Below are 24,716 nucleotides of genomic sequence, written 5' to 3' on the forward strand. Positions count from 1 at the left end.
AGGAATAAAATTTAGAAAATTGCAACAGCAGCATTTTGCGATACTTCCCTACCTGTAAACCTGTGTTATTTACTGTACTCCAAAAAAGTAAAACTGGGAGAGAAAACTGCAAGGTGCATTGATGTAATAGCTGAAATAGAGGTGTGTCTTAGTGTTCCTAATCCTGCCAGTTGTTATGTTTTTATAATTGCCTTTCTGACAGTGTCGTAGCAATTGAGAAGATGTTAATTGCCATTTACTATTTTTTTTTTTTAAATGGTTCTACTGGATGCAGTGGGGTGGGGAAATGGTTTTACTGGCCAGGTATGGGGGTACATGCCTATAATCCCAACTTCACAGGAGGCTGAGGTAGGAAGATTGCAAGTTAGAAGGCAGCCTGGATAATTTAGTGAGACCGGTCTCAAAAACCAAAAAGGGCTGGTGATGTAGCTCAGTGGTAGAACATCATTGGTTTCAAACCCTGATATTATACACACACAAAAAAATGGTATTACTGAAATCAGTCCATATGATCAAAAAGCCAAGTATATTTTCCTTTGAAATGGATGTAAGAAATAGAAATTTTATAGCAGTATTATTTATCCTGGTTTGATTCTAATAGGATGTCATGCCAGTTTCATGTGATTAACAAAAACTTCTTTCTCTGCCACCTCCTTCTTCTCTTTCTTCCTTCTCCTCTTAAAAAAAGAAAAAGTATTAGGAACCTTTGACTTAGTCTGAGAGGGGGAAGAGGCCAAGAAAGGCTTCTCTGAAGAAGTGATGTCTAAGGTGCTGTCCATGGCCTTAATTTTGCAAAGTGAAAAAGAGTATTCTGGGCAGACAGAAAAGCATGGCACTAGCCTTAGGGCTAGAGGAACCATGTTCCATTGGGAATGTTGAAGCCCTAGGAGGGAGGTAGAAAGTGGTGGAGGAGGCTGTAAAGAAGTCAGAGATACTGCAGGAATACCTGGAGAAGGAGTGTTGGAGTAAGAGTTTCCAGAAAGAATAAATACTCTCGGATGTTACTGAGGCAGAAACAGTAAGACTTAGAAAGTGTTACTAGATTTAATAGCACAATAGGATTATGGGTAATATGAGCAAGAGCAATTTTAATGGAGTGATAAGGGACTAAAACTAGATTAGAGCTGGGCCTGGTGGTGCACTCCTGTAATCTCTAGATAAAATACAAAAAAGGGCTGGGGATGTGGCTCAGCGGTTAAGTGCCCCTGGGTTCATGCCCCAGTACTCTCCCCCCACCCAAAAAAAAAAAAAAACTGGATTAGAATGGATTTAGGATGTGAGGAGAGTCTGAAAAAGTTTACTTGAAAAGGGGAATGAGGAGTTTGGTAGCTGGTGGGAGGTAGAAAATTGAGGGAAATTGTTTTTCTATATTTATTAATGGGAGAGACATAAGCACGGTTAAAAGCTGTGGGAAGATGTATTAAGAAAAGGAAGATGGAGCTGGGAATGTAGCTCAATGGTAGGGTACCTAGCATGCACAAGGCCCTGGGTTCAATTGCCAGCACCACAATAAGGAGGGGGAGTGCAAAAGAGAGAAATTGATCATAGAAGGGCTAATCAGTAATGCTTCATTCCTGAGATGGCATGAGGTAATGGGATCTAAACTAGATTAACTTGTAGGAACTAGAAGGAGCAGGTGGATGCAAATGTAGGTAAATTATATGGTCTATTTTCTCTGTGATGTAGTTTTCTGTTATTTGCAGAGTAAAGAAGAGTCTGGGTGGGTTGGAGTCCAGAGTAGAGGAGGAAATAAGAATGAGGGCCCATTTGAAATTGGTTTCTGAGATTTTTTAGTGCACCATATCTGTCCTATTTGATGATTAGGGTTTGGTGACACAGGTATAGCTTGGAGAAAGAATTGATGCAGGATTTTTTCTTAAATTTAGTCTTATAGCAAGAATATTAAAATGATAAACCATGGAATCAGAGCTTAATGAGAGGAGAAATGAAAAAAGTAAAGGGCCAATAGACTGGGCAAACATATATGAAGGGGATATAGTTTAATTTGGGGTTCCTTTGTAATTTGGGGTCTGGGAGTTAAACCCAGGGCCTTTTGATGGAGGTATATTTTAAAGAGAGATAGTTTTTATACTACGAAATTTTATTCTTTTGCAAAGGTGTGCAGTCAAGTGATTTTTAATTTTTTTAGTTATATAACTGTCACCATTATCTAATTCCAAAACATTTTTGTCCCCTCCCCCCCAAAAAACGAGTTACTTCCCATTCCCCACGGATCTGTTTCCTGGCAATCACTGATCTTTATCTATAGATTTGCCTATTCTGTATATTTCAGATATGTGAAATCATAATATGTGGCCATTTGCATCTAGCATCTTTCACTGAATGTAATGCTTTTAAGGTTTCATCCATGTCATAGCATAACTTTCGTTATAGTCCGTTCAGTAATAGTCCATTTTATGGATATGTATACACCACATTTATGGGTTTTTTCATCAGTTGATAGACATTTAGGTTGTCACTTTTTTGGTCATAACGCTGCTCTGAACATTTCTGTATGTAAGATTTAATTTGTGTAGATGGCTAGAAGTGGAATTACTGGCTACTATGGTAACTCTTGGTTTTTTAATTTGTTTTTGTGGTACTGGGAATTAAACTCAGGGGCAGTTGACTGCTGAGCTACTTCCCCAGCCCTTTTTATTTTGAGACAGGGTCTCGCTAGGTAGTCAAGAATGACCTCACTTGGAATCCTCCTGCCTCAGCCTCCTAAGTAGCTAGGGTTACAGGTGTACGCCATGGTGTTGGGTTGTACTTAACATTTTTGAGGAAGTACCAAGCTTTTTTCCACAATAGGCTGATCATTTTATGTTCTCACCAGCAATGTATGAGGGTTCCAGTTTCTGTATATTCTTATCAACAGTTTGTTGTAACCATCTTGGTGTGTTTGGATATTTGGATATTTTTATAAAACTTAATACATGATATTGTTTCCTGTAAAACAGTATTACCATTATATACATATGACCCTTTGACCTCCATCCCCACGTTGGTTCCTACCATTATGTGAAAGAAACAGTTGTTTTCAGTTTGGAATGTATTCTAGAATTTTTAGAAATTGTCAACATAAGCCAGAGCACAGTGGTAATTGCCTATAGTCCCAGCTACATGTGAGGCTGAGGCATGATTGCTTGACATCAGGAGTTAAAAGACCAGCCTGAGGAACATGGTGAGATGTCATCTCAAAGAAGGAAATTCTCAGTGTAGTCTCTCTACATTAATCCAACTGTTTTTATAGAAACACTGTAAAAGAATTTTTTCCTTTCCAACCTCTAACTATAGAATGTGACATCCTTTAAAAATTATATTTGACAAAAAGCATATCCAACAAGCAAATCAAGTAAATGCTTTTAAATGTTTATTGTCCTATACATTATGATTTTTAAACTCACAGCTCTTGCCAGGTGGTATATGATCTCAACTTGGGACTCTGAGGCAGGAGGATCACAAGTTCACAGCCGCCTGGGCACATTAGAGACCCTGTCTCAAAATAAGAAAAAGGGCCAGTTATATGCATCAGTGGTAGAGCACCCTAGGTTCAATCCCCAGCACCCATCTACCAATTATAGCTCTTGATCTTCATGTATAAAACAATATCAGTAAAGCCAATATTTTCTTGTCCTTAGTGCCTGGCTCTCTGGCTATGAAAATCCTGTAGTGTCTCGGATTAATATGAGAATACAAGATCTAACAGGACTAGATGTTTCCACAGCAGAGGAATTACAGGTAGGTATAATATCAAGTTATTTTAATAGTTCTTCAAGAGAGGCTTCAGATGAGAATTTCATACACTGAACAGGCTGTCCTTTATTTGTATGATAGTTGGGAACTGTAAAAAGTAACCCTGTTGCCTGAAACCATGCAGTGTGATTTTAATAATCAATGGGAAAAATTATGATTGTTCTGTGACTTAAATTTTGTTAAAGCAAAATACTATTGAGTATGAATATGCAAGAAAATTGAAAGTATGTGATACTAACATTAAGCACATTATAATTTTTTTTCATTCCCCAGGCCTAGTCTGTCAAGTAGCCACTATGAATTTTGACTTTTTAAAAATAATTTTTAAATTGAAATGTAATTCACATACCATAAAATTTGCCCTGTTTTTTTTTATATTGACATGCCATCACCGTGATCTAAATCCAGAAATTTTCATCATCCTAGCAAGAAACCCTATCCTTACCCCTTAAATTGTAATACTACATTCCCCCACCCTGAGCCCCTGGCAACCACTAGTCTTCCTTCTGTCTCTGAATTTGCTTTTGCTAGGTATTTTATATAAGTGGAATCATATTATGTGATCTTTTGTATCTGACTTTTTTCACTAAGCATTATATTTTCAAGGTTCATTTGTGTTGAAGCACATATCATTCTTTAATCCCTTTTATGGCACAATAATATTCCACTTTGTAGGTATGATACATTTTATGTATCTGTTCATAACTTGGACATTTGGATTATTTCTACTTTTTGCTATTATGAATAACTCTGCAGTGACCATTTCATGTACAGAATGTGCCTTGCTGGCTCAATATGGTAACATTTTTAAAAAAATTTTTAGTTACACATGATAGTAGAATGTATTTTGACATATCATACATACATGGAATATAACTTCCCATTTTTGTGATTGCACATGTGGACTTACACTGGTTGTGTATTCATATATGAACATGGGAGAGCTATGTCCAAATCATTCTGTCCATTCCACCCTGACCAATCAAGTGAACCTGCACTCCCCGCCAACACCTATTTGGAGTCAGCATCTGCATATCAGAGAACATTCAGCCTTTGGTTTTTTGGGATGGGCTTATTTCACTTAGCATGATAGCCATCCATTTACTGGCAAATGCCATAATTTCAATTTTTACGGCTGAGTAATATTCCATGTGTATATGTACATTTTCTTTATCCATTCATCTGTTGAAGGGCACCTAGGTTGGTTCTGTAGCTTAGCTGTTGTGAATTGAGCTGCTTTAAACTTTGATGTGACTGTGTCACTATAGTATGCTGATTTTAAGTCCTTTGGGTATATACAAGGAGTAGGATAACTGGGTCAAATGGTGGTTCCATTCCAAGTTTCTTAGCAATCTCCATACTGCTTTCCAGAGTGGTTAACATTTGAGGATCTACCAGACTATTTCAAAGTGACTGTACCATTTTATGATCTCACTAGCCATATGTGAGAGTTCCAGTTTCTTCACAACCTTAACTGTCGATACCGGTCCAGTTGTTGTTGTGTGTGTGTGTTTTTTTTAAGCAGCACGGGTATCCTAATGAGTTTGAAGTACTATCTCACGTTTTGTTTGCATATCCCTGCTGCCTAATGATAATGAACATCTTTTTCCTGTGTTGGTCATTTACTATATCTTCTTTGGGGAAAAAAAATGTCAATTAAAATCTGTTGCCCATTTTCAGATTGAATTGTTTGTCAAGTGTTTTGGATACCAGACCTTTATCAGATGTGGTTTGCAAATATTTGTTCCCATTCTGTGACTTGTCTTCAATTTAAAGGTATCCACTGGCACAAGGCACAAATGTTTTAAATTTTGATGAAATCTGATTTGTCAGAGTTTTTTTTTTTTTATGCCTTTAGGTTTCTAAGAAGCTCTTACCTAATTCAAGGTTATGAATATTTTTACATTTGTGCATTCATGTAAGAGTTGTATAGTTTTCATTTTCAGAACTGGAGATTGAACCTTCCCTGGCCTTGCAAATGCTAAGCACACACACTGAGCTATACCACTGACCCTAAGAATTTTAGTTTATCTCTTCCATTCAAGTCTTTGATTTTAGATTAATATTGCATGTAAAAGGTATTGTGAGGTAGGCATTCAACTTCATTATTTTCCTGTGGATATCTATTGTCTCAGCACTGTTTATTGAAAAGACTGTCCTTTCCCTACTGAATTGTCTTGACAAGTACACTTATCATGGTAATTTAAAACATAAAAAAAGTTAAAGAATTAAAGTGTTATGTTTCTTTGTAAAAACTTAGCAAGAATCATTTCAGCAATATTTTTCATTTCACTTATAGAGTAAACATCTTTTCTGTGCCCTATGTCATACTTCTAAGTTTGGAGACACTTCCAACACTATCCTTTAGTGTTGTAAAATCTGAGGGCTCATCTGTTTTAACAATATTTTCCTCTGGACATCTTCCTCCTTTTCATCACACTTTTTTCACAATAATACATTTGCCTTCATTAAATTTCTCTGACTGCCTATCTAGAGTCTCTCATATTGCAACAGTGTAAATATTTCCTTTATCAGTTACCTACCTCTGTATCTCTCTGTATATATATATATATACATATGTATACATTTACATGTATATATTGCTAGAGATGTTGAACATGTTTTCATATATTTGTTGACCATTCATATTTATTCTTCTGTGAAGTCTATCCATTTATTGATTGGGTTATTTGGGGTTTTTTGGTGTTAAGTTTGAGTTCATTATATATCCTGGAGACTAGTGCTCTGAGGTGCTTGTGGTAAAGATTTCTTCCCATCCTGTAGGCTCTTTTCAAATTATTGTTTCTTTTGCTGAGAAGAAGCCTTTTAGTTTGAATCCATCCCATTTATTGATTCTTAATTTTACTTCTTGTGCTTTAGGAGTCTTGGTAGGGAACTCAGGTCCTAAACTGACATGATGAAGATTTGTGCCTACTTTTTCTTCTATTAGGCACAGAGTCTTTGTTCTAGTGCCTAAGTCTTTGATTCACTTTGAGTTGATTTTTGTGCAGGGTGAGAGATAGAGGTTTAATTTCATTTTGTTACATATGAATTTCCAGTTTTCCCAGCACCATTGGTTGAAGAGGCTATCTTTTCTCCAATGTATATTTTTGGCACCTTTGTGTAGTATGAAAGAGCTATTTATTTGGTTTCGTCTCTGTCTTCTGTTTTGTACCATTGGTCTACATGTCGATTTTGGTGCCAATACCATGCCATCTTTGTTACTATTGCTCTGCAGTATAGTTTAAGGTCTGGTAGTGTGATGCCTCCTACTTCACTCTTATTTCTAAGGATGGCCTTGGCTATTCTGGGTCTCTTATTCCTCCAAATGAATTTCATGATTGCCTTTTCTATTTCTATGAAGAATGTCAGTAGGATTTTAATAGGAATTGCATTGAATCTATATAACACTTTTAGTAGTATGGCCAGTTTGACAGTATTAATTCTGCCTATTCAAGAGCATGGGAGAGCTTTCCATCTTCTAAGATCTTCAATTTCTTTCTTTAGTGTTCTGTGGTTTTCATTGTAGAGGTCTTTCACCTCTTTTGTTAGATTGATTCCCAAGTTTTGTGGGGTTTTTTTGAAAATGGGATAGTTTTCCTAATTTCTCTTGCAGTGGATTCATTGTTTATGTATAGAAATGCATTTGATTTATGGATATTGATTTTATATCCTGTTATTTGCTAAATTCACTTGAGTTCTAGAAGTTTTCTGGTGGAATTTTTTGGATCTTCTAAATATAGAATTATGTCATCCACAAATAGTAATAATTTGAATTCTTTTCCTATTTATATCCCTTAATTTCTTTCATCTGTCTGATTGCTCTGGCTAAAGTTTCAAGGACACTGATGTTGAATAGAAGTGGTGAAAGAGGGCATCCCTGTCTTATTCCAGTTCTCAGAGGGAACACTTTGAATTTTTCTCCATTTAGAATGATGTAGATAGCTTTTATAATGTTGAGGTATGTTCCTACTATCCCTTTTTTTTTCTAGTGTTTTGAACATGAAGAGGTACTGTATTTTGTCAAACACCTTTTCTGTGTCCCATTGAGATAATCATATGGTTCTTGTCTTTAAGTCTATTGATGTGATGTATTATGTTTATTGATTTACCTTTGTTGAACCAACCTTGCATTCCAGGGATGAACTCTACTTGATCATGGTGCACTATCTTTTTAATGTTTTTAGATGCAGTTTGCCAGAATTTTATGAGAATTTTTGTGTCTATGTTCATGGATATTGTTCTTTAGTTTTCTTTCCTTGATGTGTCTTTGGTTTTGGTATCAGGATGATACTAGCTTCATAGAATGAGTTTGGAAAGGTTCCTTCCTCTATTTCATGGAATAATTTGAGGAGTATTGGTGTTAATTCTTCTTTGAAGGTCTTATTGAACTTGGCTGCAAATCCATCTGGTCCTGGGCTTTTCTTGGTTGGTAGGCTTTTGATGGCATCTTCTATTTCATTGCTTGAAAATGATCTGTTTAAATTGTGTATGTCCTCCCGATTCAGCTCAGGTAGATCATACGCCTTTAGAAATTTGTTGATGCCTTCAAGTTTTTCTATTTTGTTTTTTGAGTATCAATTTTCAAAATAGTTTCTAATTATCTTCTGTATTTTAATAGCATCTGTTGTGATATTTCCTTTTTTATTGCAAATTTTGATTTTTTTTCTCTTTGTTAGTGTAGCTAAGGGTCTATCCATTTTATTTTTTTTCAAAGAATCAACTTTTTGTTTTATTAATTTGTTTCTTTTGTTCCTATTTCATTGATTTCATCTGATTTTAATTTCTTGTCTTCTGCTTTTGGTGTTGTTTTCTAGGGCTTTGAGATGTAATGTTAGGTCATTTGTTGACTTTTTATTCTTTTAATGTATGAGCTCAATGCAATAAACTTTCCTCTTAGCACTGCCTTCATAGTGTCCCAGAGGTTTAGATATGTTGTATCACTGTTCTCATTTACCTCTATTTTTTTTATTTCCTCCTTGATTTCTTTTAACCATTCATCATTCAATAGCATGCTATTTAGTCTGCAGGTGTTGGAGTAGCTTCAGTTTTTTTATTATCATTGATTTCTAGTTTCATTCTGTTTGATATGATAGAATGCAGGGTAGTATTTCTATTTTTTATATTTGCTGGATTCCTTTATGGCATTACATAAGGTCTATTTTAGAGAAGGATCCATGTGCTGCCGAGAAGAAAGTGTATTTGCTCAATGGATGAAATATTCTATGTCCCTTACGTCTAAATCATTTGATTGTATCATTTAATTCTATAGTTTGTTTAGTTTTTATTTGGAAGATCTATCCAGTGGCGAGAGAGGTGTGTTAAAGTCATCCAGTATTATTGTGTTGTGTTCTATTTGATTCTTGAAATTGAGAAGGGTTTGTTTGGATGTACATAGATGCTCCATTGTTTGGGATATACATATATATGATTGTAATGTCTTGTTGGTGTATGATTCCCTTAAGCAGTATGAAATGTCCTTTATTCCTTCTGATTAACTTTGGTTTGAAGTCCACTTTGTCTGATGTGAGGATGGAAATCCCTGCTTGTTTACACAGTCCATGTGAGAGGTTTTTTCCCAACCTTTCACCTTCAGTCTGTGGATGTCTTCCTAGGAGGCGAGTCTTTTGAAGACAGCATATTGTTGGGTCTGTTTTTTTAATCCAGTCTGCCACTCTATATCTTTTGATTGATGAGTTTAGGCCATTAACATTCAGGGTTATTACTGAGATATGATTCGTATTCCTGGTCATTTTGGTTTATTTTTGGTTTTTAACTTGACTTGGTTTCTCCTTTGATTGATCTTTCCTTTCCTTTTCCTCCCTTTGTGGTTTTCCTTGTTTTTTTCATTTCTTCCTCATGGAATATTTTGCTGATAGTGCTCTATAGTGCAGACTTTATAGTTGTGAATTCTTTTATCATGGAAGGTTTTTATTTTATCTTCAAATCTGAAGCTTAATTTGGTGGATATAAAATTCTCGGTTGGTATCCATTTCCATCAGAGCTTGATACTGGCATTGAGGGTCTGGGTTGAGAAATCAGCTGAGATCTGAATTGGTTTCCCCATATATGTAATTTGGTTTTCTCTTCTCACAGCCTTTAAAATTCTGTCATTCTGTATGTTAATGATTCTCATTATAATGTGCCTTGGTATGGGTCTGCTGTAATTTTGTATATTTGTACTGTGAACCTTTTGCAGTTGATTTTCCATTTCATTCTTTAGATTTGGGAAGTTTCCTGATATGTCATTGAAGAGATTGTGCATTCCTTTGGTTTATATCTCCACATCTTCATCTATTCTGATTAAGCTTAAATTTGGTCTGTTCATGGTTTCTTAGCATCTTCTTTGTGCGGTCAACATTATTTTCAAGAGTATATATTTTGTTTTCATTGTCTGAGGTTCCGTCTTCCAAGTGGTCTAGTTTGTTGGTGATACTTTACATTGAATTTTTAATTTGGTGTATTGTTTTTCATTTCAAGGATTTCTGCTTGATTCCTTTTTATTATTCTCTGCCTCTTTATTGAAGTGCTCTTTTTCTCTTCCTGTATTTTCTCTCCAGTACCATACTTTATTACAAAGATCAATCTAACTATGTATTTTCTAAACTCCTTCTGACATTTCTTCTTCTGTGTCATCTGTGGATTCTATTGTTGGAACATCTTAGTTTGAGGTACATTTTTCCCTTGTTTTTTCATGTTGTTTGTCTTCTTATCTAGCAGTATGGAGCTGAGGCTGTATAGATTCCACCCTGTAGTCTTATAGCCTGAAGGCTTCTAGTACCTCACCGTTAAGGGGGAGACCAATATATTTATGTGTGTGGTGCTGGGGATTGAACCCAGGCCCTTGTGCATGTGAGGCAAGCACTCTACCAACTGAGCTGTATCCCTAGTCCAGGGAGACCAATATTAACAGCACCCAATGAAAACAATATACCACCTTAAACCAAATGGGGCTTCTATTAATGCATTTATTGTTTTGTCACAATAGACAGAAATGAAGTATTCAATTATTGTCTACAACATAAACAGTAAGTTTGCTAAAAGGGTTTACGGTTTCAAATGATGGACAATGAGGGAACAGAAGTAGTGTAAGATGTGATGTTTATGAGGGAGAGGGAGAGAAGATAGAGTAAAAATTTATGGTGAGAGTGAGGGAGGAATTAATAGAGGTTGGCTGTTAGTATGAGAGAAGTGAGAAAGATTATCCAGGGGACAGGGAGGTGAGAGAAAAAAATATGTACAAATTTTTTTTAAAAAGTAAAAATATAAGGGGGCTGGGGAGGTAGCTCAGTCAGAAGAGTGCTTGCCTTGTAAGCACAAGGCCCTGGGTTCGATCCGCAGCCCCCCCCCCCCAAAAAAAAAAGGTAAAAATATAAGAATGCACAACAACTGTTATATGCTATTCAGATATTTGGAAAAATATTTGGATTCAAAGATGGTAGAGGTTCAAGAGGGCGAAAAAAGGAGAAAGTCTCAATGGAAAATGGAATGATTGCTTCCATTTGTTTTCAAAAATTTTCTCAGCTTCCCTTCTCTGCAGATAGGTGGGTTGTCTGAAATTTGATGTTAGCTTCAGTTCAGTGAGTGCTGGACTGGTTGGGTGGGTGAGCTGATAGCAAAATACCTACATACCCTCTTATAGTTTTCCCACCATCGTAGCTGGCCCCTCTGTCCCTGTGCACTTCAGGAGTCACTGAGTTGGAGAGAGCCCAGTTTTCTTCAGTTTCTTCAACCTGTGCTCCCCCAGGGAGCTGCCCGTAGTCTCTGGCTTTTCACAGGCTTGCCAGACCCAGACTGGCCCAACAAACCCTGCTGCAATTTGATGGACCTGGGCTTCAGCTTACCCAGACCCTCTCTTACTACAGCCCTAAGATCTCAATGCCCTTTTAACTTGCAGAGAGACTACCAGGGATGCACTCACACAAAGAAGTGACCCTGCGAAGAGGCAGCCAGATGGCAGCCACTACCATACTGAGCACTAAGACCTCAGGTGCAACCAAACCTGCAGGTACCCCAATATATTTCCAGGCTGTGGCCTGAGTCCCCAGACTGAGGTTGCCACGCTCCACGATGGTGGTGGCAAACCTGCAGGTCATGGCTGTTGTCCCAAGTTGGCAGCATCTGCGTATAACCAAATCTGTGGGTACTGTGACAATGAACTTCTAGGTAGCAGGTGATTTTCTGGCGGTCTGCACACTGTCTGCAGACTAATGGCAGACAGTTGCCAAGTGGACATTGGTCAGTGGGCAATGGGTAGATAAAAGGTAGGCAAGAGGTGGGCAAATGGCAGATGATAGGTGGCGGTCAGTGAGCAATCTGCACTTAAAAGGCAGGCGATATGCTGGCAGACCGCGGGTAATCCTCCCTCTCAGGCACCCCACTGGATAAATGGGGTAAACAGCAGGGAATCAATGGGCAGTGACAGCTGCCTCATGGAGAAACAGTATTTCCTCTGCTTGAATCCCAAGTTTCCGAGCAACAAGGAATGCAGCCTTCCTCTAGTCTGCCATCTTGGATCTCTCGACTTCTCATTTTTATCTGAGCAAAGAAAAAATATTTAAGAAAAGGAATTTTATCAAAGTCCATTGGGAATTTGCCAGCATTTGGGACTTTGGGAACCTTTTTTAAAATTTAAATTTCTAAGGAAAAATATTTGTGAAAATTGTAAACTCAAAAATTTTAGTTTAAATTATTAGGAAAAAACATGTCTCCCAAACATTTGCTAAAGAAAAGCATATTAACTAAGGTTCTAAAAATTGCATATAGTAACTATCCTTAGTTTTTCATTCCTATTTTTTGGAACTCTCATTGACTTTTTCATTTCTCTTGAAGTTCCTAACCATGTAAGAGGGCTCACAGAAATTTTTTTAAAGCATTCATCTTGATAGTTCTTTTCATACATTGTTTCTTCAGGTCGCAAATTACGGAGTTGGAGGACAATATGAACCCCATTTTGACTTTGCACGGGTAAGAAATGGAGACCTAACGAATCCACTGAAGCTTAGGTGTTACATTGTTAAAGAAAAACTTACTTATGACACTTGTTAAAGAATATCAACATATTGATTCTGTTGTTTTAGTGTTATAAATCCATAGCAAGTACATACTCTGCAAAGCCTTTTTAGCAGTAAAAAACACCTAGATACCTGAAAAAGTATGTAAGATACTTGGTTAAGTACATTGGTGAACTTGGAAGAAAGTAAAGGATACTCCCAAAGGCAAACTGAACAAAAATACCTAGAGACCAGAATTAGTTAACAGGAGGCAGAATAGCTGATGCTAGAGGCACATTCCTCCAAGAACCCAGAGCTTTATGGGTTACTAGCTGTGAGAGGACCTGCCGCAATGTGAGCTGCAGTGTGAAACTCATGCATCACACCTATATCTCCAGAAGGATTACACCTTCAGTGAAGGAAAGAGTAGGTTTGAAAATAATCTACTTTGAGCCTAAAGAAGCGTTATCTGTTTCCATCCTGGCTGGGGTGAGTATGAGAAGTTCTAGAAGTTTTAAAGCATAGGCCTACCCTCACATAAATCTTGGATTTGAATTTTTACTACTCTGGAAAAGAAGAGACTGTTCAGCGTGGTGGCACTCCTTGATGTGACAGAAACAAATTCATATCCTACCTAGAGAGGGACAATCCTCATTGTAGCACTTAAGCTATAAACATGGACTCTTTTAAAAAATCACTATCTGGTAAAAAATAAGACACTATTGGTAAGACTAAGGCAAGTGACAGACATCCCCAGGATTTTAGATTCTAAAATTATCAGATATATAATGTAAAATGAATACATAGTTCTTAAAGAAGAGGACAAAAGAAACTATAAAAAGGAATTGGCATATATGAAAAATAAGGGAAGTTCCAAATTAAAAAAAATAATTGAGAATTAAATTTTAATGGGTAAGTTCAAAACAGATTGGAGACAGAGGAAGTGAATTGGCCAATAGATATGAAGCAATTACAATGCATTTTAAGACAGGAAAATAAACAAGAGAAGCCAGGCACAGTGGTATGTTTTTGTATTCCCAGCTACTTGAAGCTGAGGCAGGAGGATCACTTGAGGCCCCGAAGTTTCAGAACAGCCTGAGCAACATAGTAAGATTTAAAAAATAGAGAATTAAAACAAGAAACATGAAAGATAGAGACTAGAGACTAGAAAGCTTAGAGGGTAGATAATATTAAAGCAGTTTTCAAAAAGTTGGTGCTGCTTGCAAAGTACTCTTAGTTTAAGACTAATAAATGCTGATCTCTTTTTACTTTAATATATTCAACTTTGAAGTATAACATTACCAAATCTTAACTTAATCTTTATTGTAAAAACATCTAAGGAATGTGCCCCATGTATCCACAACATTCTTGGTTTCCATTATTAAATAAGGGTAGGTTCTTTGTTTTCTGGGGGGGAAAAAAAAAAGTATTTTTTTAAAAACCCTCTTCTGGCTTAATCCCAGAATTCTGGGCCTTTTTTCTATGGAGTCATGTAAAGTCTATTTTCCTTCTGTTTGCAGTTATTGAAAAATATGAAGGTTTTTGATGGTGTAGAAAACTATACAGTTAAAGCCTTGACATTACAAAACTAAGTGTTTTGAACTTTTTAAATTATTGATTCATAGGAATTAGCAAACACACATTCAGGGAGGGCCCATGCACCCCTCATCCAGCCTCCCTCAGTGTTAATATCTTGCATAAGTTTTGTACTGTCAAATATTCAAACCTGGAACTGGGCCTTAACACATCCACAAAGTGTATTCATATTCTACCACTTACACTTGCACATGTTTCTAGTTGTGGCTCTCTGCAGTTTCAGCACATGGTGTGGCTTTATGTACTTACTGCTGTAGTCAAGCTGCATCACTGTAGCATCACAGCAATGTTCCCTTGCAGTACTGCTCTATAGCTACATACAGCCTTCCTCCTCCCATCTTTAACTGCTGGTAACCAACAATCTGTTCTATTTCAGTTAGTTCATAAATGTTATATTAATGGAAACATACAATATGAATCTTTTTGAGATTGTTTACTAAGCATATTTCCCTCAAGGGACACCACAATATTGATTTTTATTGCTTATTAGTATTCCATAGCATAGATGTACCTCAGTTTACCCATTCACCTTTTGAAGAACATTTGGATTGTTCTCAATTTTTGGTTATTACCAGTACAGATGTGTATAAATTTGTGTGGAAGGGACATTTTCATAAATGCCAAGAGATTTTCTGTATTTTAATTTAGATTTAAATAGCTAGACATGAAGTCTCCAACCTGATTAGTGTTGATTATCCAAAAGATAGACAACCAGAATTGAAGTATTTGAGGGAGTTGTAAGCTGAAAGTCAATCTCAGAGTAAATTTTTTGTCCACAGAGAATAAACTTCAGGAGTGTAACTAAGAGATAATTGTCATGTCTTTTAAATAATCTATGGTCATTTAATGCTGGCTGCTATTATTTAAGCTAACAAGTATGTTTTACCCCCTAATGATTTTGTTGAAAGTATCCAGTATGCAAGCTGAATCAATAGGTACTTGAATAGATACTAAATATGCTTATGGACATAATAAGGGAATATTTGGCATATCATTCAGCTTATTTCTACTGATGTTCAGTTTGTCATTAGAGTATTTGTATTGTTGAATTTTATATTTAATTCACTGTTGTTTTCACAGAAAGATGAGCCAGATGCTTTCAAAGAGCTGGGGACAGGAAATAGAATTGCTACGTGGCTGTTTTATGTAAGTTATGGATAAATATTTTTAAGTTGGGATTTGATCACGTGACATTTAGATAAGCTCAACTGTTAAGCATAGTTCCTATTTAGCATCCTAGTTTAAAGTGTTTAAAATTAACTTTTTCAGTTTGTAATGTAGATGTTCAATGTAGAAATATGAAAAACTTGAAAATTTAAATTTAGTTCATACTCAATGATCAATGGGACTATTCTGTCATGTATAATGTGTATATATAATAGCTCATGTATTCACATATTTTAAGTTAAAATTTTTGAAACAATATTTTAGTTGTTGATGGACCTTTATTTTTTATTTATTTATATGTGGTGCTGAGAATCAAACCCAGCGCCTCAGACATACCAGGCAAGCGCTCTACCACTGAGCCACAACCCCAGCCCCCAAATTAAAACTTTTATTAAAGTATCAGAAGAGTACACACATTAAGTATATATCTTGGTAATTTTTCAAAGTGAACACATCTGGTAACTGGTACCCAGATCAAATAGCACATTGCAGTACTCCAAAAGCCCCATCAGCAGTAACAATGCTGACATTGTTCAAGTTTCAAACCACTGGTCTTTTTAAAAAAATTATATATTCATATATGTAAAATGAAATTGGTATGTGTGCTGGTAGGGCTCAAACCCAGGGCCTCATGTATTTTAAGCATCTACCACAGAGCTATGTGCCCAACCCCAAAATTAAGTTTCAGTCGTATTTCTTCTACTTTTCTATTGTTGCATAACAAATCATCCAAAACTGAGTGGTTTAAAATAACAGTCCTTTTAATATTATCTCATGGTTATGCGGTTGACTTGGCTCAATTCATGGTTTCTGCTCTAGATTTCTCATGCATTTTCAATCAGATATTTGGTACTAGGAACATCTTGAAGCCAAGGTTGAAACTGGCTCTTTGACAGCATACCTCAATTTAGCCAATCCATGTGACCTGTGCTGTTTCACAGCATGGTGTCTAGATTGCAAGAGCAAGCATCCCAAAAGAACAATGCAAAAGTACATGGTATTTTTATAACCTACCCTTAGACGTCATACAGTGTAGTAAGAGTAATGTTTGCTGTATTATATTAAAATTGAAGCAATCACAAAGTTCTGCTCAGCTTCAAGGTGAGGGAATATAGGTCCTACCACTTGAGATGAATGTTGGTGTCATGTAAAAAGAGAATGTAGGGGCTTTGGGTGTAGTTCAGTGGTAGCATGTTTGTGGATAGTATGCCTAAGACCCAGGGGTCAATCTCAGGCACTTCCCAAAAACAAAACAAAAAACATGTAGAATGAAATGTATTTGGATGTATTATATTTGGAAAAATACAATTTGTTACAAGGCTGTGACCTTTAATTTTAAAGATGTATTTTTTAACTAGACTTAATTTTGCTGATTTCATTATTTATCTCTTACCCTTACTGGAATTTTATGGAATTGTCTTTGCTATCTTTAGTATCTCACTCCCTACCAATGTCTGTCTCTCTGCTCAGTCTACTGTCTTCCTCTCTCCCTACCTCCATTCCACCTTCGCACCCTCTTACCTTCCCTCTCTCTCTTCTTCCCTATTTGCATCCTTCTTACAACTCCATCTAGTTTCTGAAAGGAAGTAAGGTACATTACTAAGTTTTATGTAAAATAAAGTGAAATATCACAAAGGGAAAACGAGGAGAGAAACTGGTACAGTATGATTTTAGGCTGTGAAATCATATATACTTTCTAGAAGTGAGCTCTCCATAGAGGTTGTACCAAATTATCCCACCTCTAAGTGTAATACATTTGTCAGACTTTTTCATCTGTATATCTTTCACTTATCAAATTGGCAGTTATTTATTGTATTTTTATTAAGAGAGGTTAAGCACCTTACATATTTCAGATGTTTTAGAGCCACTAGTGTTTCCTTAGTTTCTGGGTTTCTCATGTCTTTGCTTTGTGAATTTGATGTTATAATATTTGGTCTATTATATTAGAGTCCTATCACGTACAACTTATAAATATCTTTAGGGTTGATTTTCTCATTGTTTAAGAGATATTAACTCTTCATTATTATACATTTATTGTTGTGAAAGACCTTTCATTAATACTTTTTATCTTGATTTATGCTGTCTGATGTGAGCTTGTACCTTGTATTTTGGGGGTGATATTGCCCAAAAAATCTTATCTTTGTATTTATAAGTCTTATTTTAGATAAACTGATAATGCATATTAGGTTTTCTTTGTGATAACAAAATCTATACATTCTGTTGCTTTAAAAAAAAAAACAACTTCACTATATGATCCTATATGAACTGTATTTCCTTTACCTTATTTTGGTCCATGTACTTGTTAATTTGAAAGATTTGTTTTTAATTCTAGGTTTCCTTCATGACTATAACTTCATATAATCCTTTCATTTTCTAATTTTTAATATATTGATCACCTAGCATGAGAGATGATAAAGCTGATTTGTTTAAATTTTATTTAAAGAAATATTTGTTGAGCACCTACTGTTCTTGAATTACTATTCTAGATGCTGAAAATCAGCAGTGCAAAACAAATGACACTCTGGTCTCTGGGGAGATTACATGCTAGTGCAGTAAAATAGATATTTATGCCTATTACTTGTTTTCAGTCATTTATTTTTCCCTTTGCCTATCTCAAATTATATCCCCATCTCCCTTCCTGTTAAGCATTCTTTTGTGACTTTTACTTTAATTGAGTAGTATGCAAAGCCCAGTTATATAAATAGGAATCTATATGTCCCCAGTATTCTGGGATTCAATATAAATTTTCCTCAATGGCATTTAAAACTTCAGTCTACTTACACTTTTGATGATGCCCTCTTGTCCCTTGTAGATGAGTGATGTGTCTGCAGGAGGAGCCACTGTTTTTCCTGAAGTAGGAGCTAGTGTTTGGCCTAAAAAAGTAAGCTGGGTTTGTTGTGGGAGTTTTTTTTTTTTTTGTCTGTTTTGCCCCTGAGGAAGAGATGCAACAGTATTTCATGGTCTAATTGTTAAATTTTTAAAGGTAGTATCCTTTGAGGACTACATTATCTCTAGATTTATGGTACAAATTACCATGAGGTACCTAGAGGTAAGTAATAACTAGGGATTGGTATTTGAAAGTTCTCATTCCTAACATTGGTTTTCATGTTTTTTTCCTCTTCATATTGCCATTACTAGATTCATTATCTTTGTTTTTGCAAATACTCTAGTCAAGAAGCTTTGTGGTATTAACTTTTTTGTATAATCAATAAAAGTTCCTAAAGTGATTTTATCACTTTCAGAGTTTTAGGGGGAGATATAATGCTCCCAAGAGGAAACAAATATTTAACTACTATAGAAAGTGATAACTGGGGCTGAGGTTGTGGCTCAGTGGTAGAGCTCTTGCCAAGCATGTGTGAAGCACTGGGTTCAATCCTCAACACCACATGAAAATAAAAGAAATGTTAGGAAAAAAAAAAAAAAGATACAGACAAGAGCCCAGCTATGTTGAACACCTGTAATCCCAACAATTAAAAACGAGAGGAAGAAAGTGATAACCAGGCATTTTATTTGGGGATAATTTTGAATTGTTTCTCACAGGGAACTGCTGTTTTCTGGTATAATCTGTTTGCCAGTGGAGAAGGAGATTATAGTACACGGCACGCAGCCTGTCCAGTGCTAGTTGGAAACAAATGGGGTAAGTATTTCTTATATTCCCTGGAAAGAATGTTTGTCTCCTGTTTGAAACTTGTATTCTACACCTTAAACAAAAACACCTCCTCCCATAGTTTTGCCTCATATGACTACCATTGTATGTGATTCAACCAGGTAAGTCCCTGATCTTAATATAAATTTGTGTTTTTTCAGATCAGGATTTTGATGAGTTATTTTTAACTTCACTTCCACCTGTTCTTCCAAGAAACATTGACTCAAAGTTGAATAAAACATCTTCCCCTCAGGAGTTTAGAGTCTGATTTATGAATTATTACTATATAGTATCAAGCAGTATTATGCAGTACACACTAATACAAAGATGTAAACAGAAGATGGTGACTCCTAAGTTTTGGAAGACTTCTTCAATGCCTAATTTTTAATAGTTGGTCCTTAAGACAGGAAAGTAATTTTTCAAGCATGTCAGGGGTCAGGACGAATGTGAGGCTAGAGTAGCACCTAGGGTACAAAATGAAGAAGCATTCCTGAGGGACAACCATGGAAATAAAGAAAAAGGTAGAAAAAAAAATAATATGTATTAACCCATATATACATTTCAGTGTGTCAGTAGTAACTTATGTCTCTTAGAAATAGAAAGATTAATTTCTGATAAACAGATCTCACTTCTTAAATTGTCTCCAGTGATTGTGTTTGAGAACCACTGGATTACAGTAAGGAGAGACGACAGGGGAGAGTTCAGCTTCACAGGCTTTTTCCACTAAGTTGGCAATGGTGAAGTGAAAGCCTGAACTAAAGCAGCAGCAGAAGGGTTAAGAGACAAACAGTAGATTCAAGATACATAATGGCTATGCCTTAATCCCAGCAACTCCGGAGAGTGAAGGGTGATCCTGAGTTCAAGGCCAGCCTCTGCAAGCCCCTGTCCTAATGTCTTAAAGTAAAAAGTGCTGGGGATGTGTTGCAGTGCTTAAGCACTCCTGGGTTCAATCCCTAGTACCAAAAAAAAAAAAAAAGAAAAACCTAAGGAGAAGTGAGAGTTTGATGACTAATGATCAGATTCAAGGGATGATAAAGGTAAAAGAACAGTTTAAAAAGGTACCTAGTTTGATACTAGAGACGAAGGAGAGAATTTCTTTGGGATGTATTTTTAAAAATTATCTTGGAACCAAGGAAAATTAATGAGCACATAATATTAGTGGTTGATCAGAGTTGCTCCTCTAGATTGGAAAGTTTGCATTCATTTTTATTTTGGATGTCTTACTTTGAAAGGTAAAACAATGTCCTGCTCTGTCTGAATCCCATCTGTGTCTCATTGCAAGCTTCACACTGGAAATTTAAGGAAATGCACAGACTCAAATATACATATGTATGTACACATACAAATACGTAGATAACAGAATCTTGTGCTTCCAGGTCAAGTGTTTAATGTCTGATCTTGGTCTTGGGAAAACTTTGTTACAGACCAGCTTTAAGAAGGGAAGAAAATTAATGTTTTTTCTTTTTTCTCTTTCACAGTATCTAATAAATGGCTCCATGAACGTGGACAAGAATTTCGAAGACCATGTACCTTGTCAGAATTGGAATGACAAACAGGCTTTCCTTTCTATGCCTATTCTTTTACTCTAGTGTCCGATACACAGTTCCTAGTTTTAATCTTTAAGAGTTTACAATTGACTAACACTCCATGATTGATTCAGTCATGAACCTCATCCCGTGTTTCATCTGTGGACAATCACTTTGGGTTTTTTCTTTTAAGACACTAAATCACCACATTGTATAAAACTTTAAAGTTCAGTTGATACCACAGGAAATGAGAAAGTTAAAAATGAGGAATTTTAAATTTCATGTTATATTTTAAAGAATTTTTTAGCAGGATAAAATATAATTTAAGCATCGTGATTTTAATATTTCACTCTATCTCCATTGTAGGATGGTAGACCAAACAAATGCCTTACAGTGTTATACTAACCAAGTCTTCCTGTTTATTTTCTGAATATGCTTAAATAATAGTAATAAACTAGGACTCTAATCCGGGTTCTAGATGATTTTTGCCCCCTCCATACATTATTCAAAGCTGTTTTTTTGTTTTGTTTTTGTTTTTGGTAAGTTTTTAAACATATTTGCCAATGCCCCTCTTTTCTTATAGCTCCTCTGTGGTGAGTTAAAATACTTAAGTTTTTTAACAGAAAGTCCTCCACAACACTAGGCATTTTTAACAAAAGTGCTCATGAGTTAGTCTTTTGTCCTTTTTCTTAAATGACTTTTTTTTTTTTTCCAGAAATTTTGTTTCTTCGTGCCAGTACCTTGCATCTTATTCCTACTACAGCAGGGTGGTAATATTGGCATTCTGATTAAATATTGTGCCTTATATAAGACTGGAAGTTTTAAAATGTACAGGTCCTTTCAATGAGGGAATTGATTTTTTTTAAAAAATCTTTTTCTTAAAAAACCAAAATGTTTTAAAAAAAATTCTGAAATGTGTTGTGTCAACAACGACCTATTTATGATCTTAAATCTTTTTTTTAAATGTTTGTTTTCTGTGTGGTATTTTTTATATTTAAATCTGATTGATAGAGCAATAATGGGTTAATTCTAATTTATTTTACCTCTTTAATATATAGGATTAAGTTATACTTTTGGTTCTCACTCACACCAACACATTGTCATGGGAGATAAAGACTAAAGTTTCAGATACTTAAGCAAATGTATTTGTTAGGCTGGGGGTTATAGCTCAGTGGTAGAGCTTGCCTAGTATACCCAAGGCCCTGGGTTTGATAACTCAAAAAAAAAAAAAAAAAACCTAAAGTTTCCTTTAGAGAGCTCAGCTTTGGTTATGGGGTTATTACATTAATGGTACTTAAAGCTTTCTCCTATTCAGAAATAGGGTATAATAGTGTGAAGCTGTGAACTTATGTTAATTGACCATGAGTTTTTATATTACTTGTGGTGAATCCTGGTTCTTTATCCTTTATGCATTTTTAATACGTAAGGAAGGTTTGGGTTTAATTCTGTGGAGAAGTAGCTATTATTTTTACCTATGTATAAAATGAACTACAAATTTCCTTTTATCTGCCCTCTACTCCACCCCAAGTATTTTAACCAAAAATATTAAAAAGTTCAACACTTTCATCCACTGAAAGTTTTGCAACCATAGATTCTTCTCCCCCCCCCCCCCCCCGCCCCCACACTTTTTTAGGCTGGGGATGTTGGAATGTACCTCAGTGGTAGAGCACATGCTTATTAGCATAAGTAAGATCCAGAGTTCAGTCCCCAGAACAACAACAAAAATTTCTAGTTAAGATAGAAGCAACAAATTCAAAAGTATAGAAATAAAATGGTTGTTCAAAATATAGAAAATAAACATTTATTGCCATTATGTGTTTTAGCAAGTAAAATAACTTTTGAAAGGAAATTGCATATTCCATGACCTTACAAATTTCCTATTATTCACCCAGAATCCCACATGGGGATTGGTAAACTCCTTTCAGAGTTAGATCTTACGGAACCCTCCACAATTTCATAAATATCAGGGATTGTTCCTTCCAAATGAAAAGAAAAAAAAAAAGAAAACAGGAAGCCTAGGGTTCAACTGTCAGGATTTTTTTTTTTTTTTTTTTTTTTTTTTTTCTTAATGCTGACCTTTCAAATTAATGAGCTAGAACTCTCCTGTAAAATGTGGAAACTGGTTTCCTCAACAACCCTAGGCCTATCCTTCAAATTGAGACATTTCATTATTAAAAAAATTGCAGTTATTACCAATACGGAGTTAACTGATATATCCATCAGGACATCCAAAACAGCAGGATATGTGAATATGATAACTAGGCAACAACCTAGTAAAAGAATGAGTCAACTTTAGGATTCTTTAGCTAACGATAATAATGAAAGAAGCAATCAGCCATTTACTTCAGTAATAGTAAGGTTATTATATGTGAAGAGGGTTGAGAAGAGTTATTGTAAGCAGTAAAATAACATGTAATTTATCGCCTGATTTTTATGTGTATATGAAAGAAATCTTACTGCTAAGATTCTAAATATCTATGTATAGGCATGCATCAATCACTGTATGTAAGGTGCATGCCAGGTGTCTATTTACTCCCAGATAACTGAAAAATGAACTTATAGGCCATACATCATGGGCTAAATAGTTGAATGGGTAACAGTATAACACCAAAACACCCTCATAATTAACTGTGATCATTTGAGCAAGAATAGATAATTGTGAAATAAAGACTAAGGACAAAACAGAACAGAAAAATGATATTTTGATCTGATTAGCAACATAAAAACAAATCTCTTTTCTCTTGGTAGCGCCTATTTCTACTCTGTTAAAGTAAGTGTTTTAGAAGGAATAATAGTGGGTAAGTTAGAGGAATGAATTACCAAAACTAGAGTATTATCAATTACCAGATCTATCAGACAAATGTAGATTTCATATCCTCTTAATGTCCTTGAATACTGTCCTACCACTATGATGGTGTTTTGCAAAATTTAACCACAGCAGACAAGTACCTTGGCTGCTTACTCTAACTTTTGAGGGGTTTTAAGTTCATCTTCTATATAAACATTGCCTTCAATTAAATATAAATTTTGACATAGGAAGACTGACAAGACAGCCTACTGTTATGTGTACAAGCAGATGGTAAGTCAAAGAAAACCAGTGGAGTGGAAACTCTTGTTTCCTCACTAACCCTGAGCCTACCCTTTTTCTGCTCTTTGTGGCCTTCTTGAACTTCCTTTGCAGTACTATTCTATTGAAATTAATTGTACAAAGCAAGATAATCACAGATAAACTCAAACTTTTCTAAATTCTGTCATTGGATCCTTCCAATTTCCCAATAGGCTTATTTGTAATATAAATCTGTTTTAGTCTAAACACCTTATAGAATTCAGAATAAAACATTTTAAATATAGAGTGAGAGGCACTTTACATTTCAGTGCTTTTTAGAGAGGACAGTTTGAAGTTTACCTTTTCTTGGGAAAGGCATTCACTTAAAGTCCACAAAGTCAGAATTATTAACCCATCTACTTTGAAGTTGTAAGTATAGATGATCTCCATTGCAAAGTAGGTTTTAGATGGGTTTAGATATTATTTAAAACATATATGAAATAACTACATAATGTTTAACTTCTAACAGGTATTAGTCTTATCCTTTGATGCCTATATAATAATAAGGCCATTGTTTTATCTTAAAAGATGAAATAACTTACATAGTAGTTGAATTTAGTTATGTTCTATTTTTGCTTTTAAAAGGAAAAAAAAAAGTGAAGTTCTGTGATATGAAACACCTTTTAGACTTTTACCATGAGATAGAAAAAAGTCCTAACTAAAAATAATCAGTGCTATCTTTCCCACATTCCCATTTTATATCTTTAACTATGGGGAAAAGTATGGAAAATTCAAGTAAAGCAATAATAAAAGTTCTCTGAGTGTGATCTGCAAGTGAGCTGCCATGGGTTTCTTATTGGTTTCTTATTGGTGTTAAGGACCTTACATCAAAATTTAAACTACATCAAGAACACATTTAGTTCAGTTCCCCCCACACCATAGCAAGACTTTCTAAATGAAGAAAGCAATGTGTTGTTTACATTGTG

The 24,716-nt window shown here is 35.4% G+C and overlaps 1 protein-coding gene across 3 annotated transcripts in view; it reads left to right on the forward strand.

Annotated features, from left to right (window-relative positions):
* Positions 1–22,691, forward strand: part of P4HA1 (prolyl 4-hydroxylase subunit alpha 1) — a 72,990-nt gene extending 50,299 nt beyond the window's left edge. For all 3 annotated transcript variants that reach the window (XM_079137089.1, XM_079137088.1, XM_079137087.1), the window contains 6 exons: positions 3,642–3,741; positions 12,670–12,723; positions 15,426–15,491; positions 18,325–18,393; positions 19,053–19,149; positions 20,637–22,691. In XM_079137089.1, coding sequence (XP_078993215.1) covers positions 3,642–3,741; positions 12,670–12,723; positions 15,426–15,491; positions 18,325–18,393; positions 19,053–19,149; positions 20,637–20,707 — 457 coding nt within the window. In that variant the 3' untranslated portion in view covers positions 20,708–22,691. The remainder of the gene's footprint in view (positions 1–3,641; positions 3,742–12,669; positions 12,724–15,425; positions 15,492–18,324; positions 18,394–19,052; positions 19,150–20,636) is intronic.
* The last annotated feature ends 2,025 nt before the right edge of the window (positions 22,692–24,716 follow it).

Source organism: Sciurus vulgaris (assembly GCF_902686455.1).
Source record: "Sciurus vulgaris genome assembly, chromosome: 4".
Lineage (NCBI taxonomy): Eukaryota > Metazoa > Chordata > Mammalia > Rodentia > Sciuridae > Sciurus > Sciurus vulgaris.